This window comes from Vigna radiata, chromosome 9 (genome assembly GCF_000741045.1).
Source record: "Vigna radiata var. radiata cultivar VC1973A chromosome 9, Vradiata_ver6, whole genome shotgun sequence".
In the NCBI taxonomy this organism is placed as follows: domain Eukaryota; kingdom Viridiplantae; phylum Streptophyta; class Magnoliopsida; order Fabales; family Fabaceae; genus Vigna; species Vigna radiata.
This window is the reverse complement of record NC_028359.1, coordinates 11227278-11232060: the sequence shown is the minus strand read 5'-3', so window position 1 is coordinate 11232060 and position 4783 is coordinate 11227278. Positions and strand designations below refer to the sequence as shown.

Sequence of the window (4783 nt, the reverse complement as noted above, 5' to 3'; positions counted from 1 at the left end):
TTCGCGGGGTTTGACTTATACAGCCCTTGTCAGGATGAAGCAAGGGCGAGAAGAGTCATTGAAGGGGTTCATGGAGCGCTTCAACCGAACCGCTCGGCAAGTGAGGAATGTTGACCAACGGCTGATTGTAAGTGCGCTCACGACGGCGCTGAGACCAGGACCTTTTGTGGATTACCTGTACGAAGAGGAGCCCCAATCGATGGGTGAATTGCAGCATAAGTTGGCCAAGTTTATACGAATAGAAGAGGGGAGGTCGTATCAGAGTGACCAGGGTGAAGAGGGGGTGTCGAGAGAGAAATCGGGACGAGACAGAAGAGGATAGAAACGGCCGGTGGGGGGAGAGCATAGGATGGCAGTAAAGCGAGGGGCAGAAATGCAGAGAGATCAGCAGTATGTCCATCACACTCCCTTAAGCGCTTCAAGGGTGAGGGTGTTGGAGGAGGCTTTGAGGGCCAATCTGCTATCGGTTGCACGGTCCCCCACTCCACGAGGGGTTGATGAAAGCAAGCATTGCCGATATCATCAGAACATGGGGCATTCCACCGAGGATTGTGTCACACTTAAGGATAAGCTGAAGAGCTTGGTGCAGGCTGGGCATCTGAGAGAATTTGTTCAGAGAATGAATTCTCGTCCTAGTGGACGTCAGGGGGGTCAAGGAAATCGTCAACCGGCCGTGCGGAGAGAGCCGTTGACTACCGAACGACAGGAGGATGATGAGAGTAGGGAGAGGCCCCTGAGAGGGGTTATTAACACTATTTCGGGAGGTTTTGCGGGAGGAGGACCGTCCTCGGCCGCACGGAAGAGGAATTTGAGGAACTTCCACAGCGTTAATGGGGTAGGAGTGGCACGAAGAACTATGCCCACCATAATGTTTTCAGATGAAGATTTCCATGCACCGGACCCTAATCAGGACAACCCCATGGTGATAACAGCCATTATCGCTCGGTATAGTGTGGGTAAAGTGTTAGTCGACCAGGGAGTTCGGCTAATATTTTATACTGGAAAACATTTCAGCAGATGGATATACCGGACGGGTCGATAATGCCGTTCAGTGAACAGATTTTGGGGTTCGCAGGGGAGCGGGTAGACACAAGGGGGTATGTGGATTTGAAGGTATGCTTGGGAACGGACGTCGGGGCTAAGGAGCTAAAGGTACGATTCCTGTTGGTGGAAGCTGAAACTTCGTACAATGTGTTGTTGGGACGACCTTGCTTGAATGCGTTCGGGGCAATAGTATCTACTCCTCATCTGACGATGAAGTACCCTGCGGATGACGGGACAGTTTGGGTTGTGAGAGTTGATCAAAAGGTGGCCAGGGAGTGCTATGTGGCAGGTCTGAAGGTAAAACCGCCTGGCCACCGACCGGTCGAGACACGATCTGAGGTAGCTATGGCTGAACTGGATCCCAGAGAGGATACGGATGATCGGGTAGAGCCGATGGGGGAAGTTCAGACTTTTCCACTTGAAGGGGATGACCGGGCAACAATGGTAGGCAAGGAGCTGCAACAAGGTGAGCTACAGCAATTGGGATGTTTGCTTGTTAAAAACAGAGATTTTTTCGCATGGACAGCATCAGATATGCCAGGAATTCACCCTGACATTATTTCCCATAAGTTGTCCATATTCCGGGAAGGCCGACCGGTATCCCAGAAGAAAAGACGGTTAGGTGTGGAGAAAAGGAGGGCGGCGAATGAAGAAGTAGGAAAATTAATTGAAGCTGGATTTATAAGAGAAGTAAAGTACACAACTTGGTTGACTAACGTTGTTATGGTAAAGAAGTCTAGTGGCAAATGGAGGATGTGTACGGACTTTACAGATTTGAATAAAGCTTGCCCGAAGGATACTTACCCATTACCGAACATTGACGCACTCGTGGACGGGGTTTCCGGTTATGAGGTGATGAGTTTTTTAGACGCATATTCGGGATACAACCAAATACCCATGTACCGTCCGGATAGCGAGAAGACTGCTTTCATCACCGAGCGGGGAACTTATTGTTATGAGGTGATGCCCTTTGGCTTGAAGAACGCGGGGGCTACTTATCAGAGGCTCATGGACAAGGTTTTCCAGCAGCAAATCGGGAAGTGTATGGAAGTTTATGTGGATGATATGGTGGTGAGGAGCCGGTCGGTGGAGGAACACCGAAAAGACTTGGCGGAGGTTCTGGGGCAGGTCAGGAGGTTCGAAATGTGTCTCAATCCTGTTAAGTGCACTTTTGGGGTACGGGCCGGGAAGTTTTTAGGGTTTATGTTGACATCACGGGGCATTGAGGCTAACCCTGATAAGTGCATGGCAGTCTTGGAGATGAGAAGCCCCCGAACGGTGAAGGAAGTCCAGAGGTTGGTTGGGCGTTTAACCTCGTTATCTCGGTTTATCCCACACTTAGCCGAACGCATAAAGTCGATATTGAAAGCAATGAAGAAGGCAGCTAAGGAGTGTTGGGATGAGCGGAGTGAAGAAGCCTTTGGGCAAGTAAAGGCGATTCTCACGCAACCACCGGCGATGGGCCGACCGGAGATGGGCCATGACTTATAGGTCTTTTTAGCAACAACGGAAGAAGCTATAAGTGCTGCGTTGGTCCAAGAAACCCCTCAATTCAAGCTGGTATACTTTGTTAGTAGAAGTCTTAAGGATGCCGAAAAGAGATATCAGCAGTTGGAGAAGGTGGCTCTGGCATTGGTATATGCCGCTCGGCGCCTAAGGCCTTATTTCCAAGGGCATCAAGTGATCGTCCGGACGGATTACCCGATTGCCAAAATTTTGCGAAAACCGGACTTGGCGGGGAGAATGATAAGCTGGTCGGTAGAGTTGTCGGAGTTTGGATTAAAGTTCGAGCCGAGGGGGTCCATTCGAGGACAACATCTTGCGGATTTTGCGGGAGAATTGTCAAGTGAACCGGAGGCATATTGGTGGCAGCTGTCCGTCGATGGATCTTCTAACAAGCGTGGGGGAGGAGCGGGGGTAGTATTAGAAGGACCAAACGGGATCTTAATAGAACAGTCGTTGGCCTTCCAGTTTAAGGTAAGTAACAATCAGGCGGAATATGAAGCCTTGATAGCAGGATTGGAGCTGGCTAGGGATTTAGGGGCGAGTTGTTTGGAATGCCGAACCGACTCGCAGTTGGTGGAGGGACAAGCTTTTCAAGTGAAGGATGATCAACTCTTGCAGTATTTCAATAGGGTGAAAAGATTAGAAGCAGCTTTCGCGAATTTTCGGCTACGATATGTGCCCCGATCGGAGAATGAGAGAGCGAACAGATTGGCAAAATTGGCGAGCGGGAATGCAAAGGGGGGATTGTCAACAGTTATTAGACAGGTGGTGACTAGGCCAACGATAGAGAGTTTTAGTGTGGTTACTGGGGAACAAAGCAAAAGCTGGAAGAACGAGGTTATCGGGCTGATAAGTAAACAGACTAGGGGGGAGACGCTTGGCCCGAGTGATGATAAGAAGATAGCTAGGTATTGCTTGGTAGGGGATGATCTGTACCGAAGGGGTTATGTCTCGCCCCTGCTTAAGTGTTTGGAGGAAAGGGAAGCGGAGTACGTGATGAGGGAACTACATGAAGGAGTGTGTGGAAGACACACAGGAGGAAAGGCCCTTCGGGCGAGGATTTTGCGGGCGGGGTTTTTCTGGCCCTCCTTGGAAAAAGATTGCATGGCATTTACCCGACGGTGTAAGGCTTGCCAGAAGCACGGGAATATAACTCATGAACCGGCAGCTGAGTTGCAGGGTATTGTGTCCCCATGGCCGTTTGCACAATGGGGAATGGACATTGTTGGGCCATTCCCGACCGGGAGGGCACATATGAAGTTTTTATTGGTAGCGGTGGATTACTTTACTAAATGGGTGGAGGTTGAGCCGTTGGCCAAAATTACTGCGTCTCAGGTTCAGAAATTTGTGTGGAGGATTATTTGTCGTTTTGGGCTACCTAAGACAATAGTGACAGACAACGGGCGGCAGTTTGTTGACAAGAAGTTGATAGCTTTCTATAGGGAATGGGGGATAGCCCTGGTAACTAGTTCTATCGAACACCCGCAGACGAACGGGCAGGCCGAAGCCATGAACAAAATTATCATTAACGAGTTGAAGAGGAGGCTAGGAGAGGCAAAAGGCACATGGGTAGAGGAGTTGCCTCAGGTACTATGGGGTTATCGCTGCTCGCCGCACGGAGCAACGGGGAAGTCGCCATTTAATCTGATGTACGGGGCAGATGCTATGTTGCCAGTCGAGGTGGGGGAAGTTACTTTGCGAAGGAGGATGAGGGATGAAAATCTAAATGATGAGGGGTTAAGGGCAAATTTGGATGTACTTCAGGAAAGGAGAGAAGCGGCTGCCGTTCGGGTCGAGGCGCAGAAGAGGTTAGTGGCTCGAAGGTATAATACGAAGGTTAGGCCAAGGCAATTGCTTGAAGGGGACTTGGTCTGGAGGAAGGCAGGAACAGCCAGAAAAGAGGGGAGTCATGGAAAGCTGGCGACGAACTGGGAGGGATCGTTCAGGGTTCGAGAAAGTTTGAACAATGGAGCATACCGATTGGAGCACCTGGATGGAAAACCGATTGCTAATACGTGGAACATATCCCATTTGAAGTTTTATTTTAGTTGATTGTTGTAAGCAAATTTATAGTTTGAGAAATATAAAGGAAATAAAAATTTTTGGTTGTCATTAATATTGTGTGTGACCTGTTCGGTAAAGGTCAGGAAAATGACCTTGTAAATTTGAAGTAAGGAATATCAGGAAAATGATATCCTTACCTTGTTGGGGGAAAGAAGTCAAGTCAAAAATG

General features: G+C 49.3%; 2 protein-coding genes across 2 annotated transcripts in view; one reads left to right on the top strand and one right to left on the bottom strand.

Moving 5' to 3' along the window:
- The first annotated feature begins 349 nt into the window (after nucleotides 1–349).
- Nucleotides 350–2563, top strand: LOC111242486. The gene is made up of 2 exons (XM_022785915.1): nucleotides 350–870; nucleotides 963–2563. Exons 1-2 carry the CDS (start codon nucleotides 350–352, stop codon nucleotides 2533–2535), a joined length of 2094 nt encoding a protein of 697 aa, XP_022641636.1. The 3' UTR covers nucleotides 2536–2563.
- A 2111-nt stretch (nucleotides 2564–4674) lies between these two features.
- The window catches only part of LOC111242562, a 3998-nt gene continuing 3889 nt past the window's right edge, over nucleotides 4675–4783 (bottom strand). Inside the window, exon 2 of the mRNA XM_022786401.1 lies at nucleotides 4675–4706. The gene's annotated coding sequence lies outside the window, so the exon portion shown is untranslated. The remainder of the gene's footprint in view (nucleotides 4707–4783) is intronic.

Coding starts and splice junctions, on each gene's coding strand:
- LOC111242486 (XM_022785915.1), top strand. CDS start 350: ATGGCAGTAAAGCGAGGGGCAGAAATGCAGAGAGATCAGCAGTATGTC. Junction 871..962: donor AGAACTATGCCCACCATAAT/GTTTTCAGATGA, acceptor GTGTGGGTAAAG/TGTTAGTCGACCAGGGAGTT.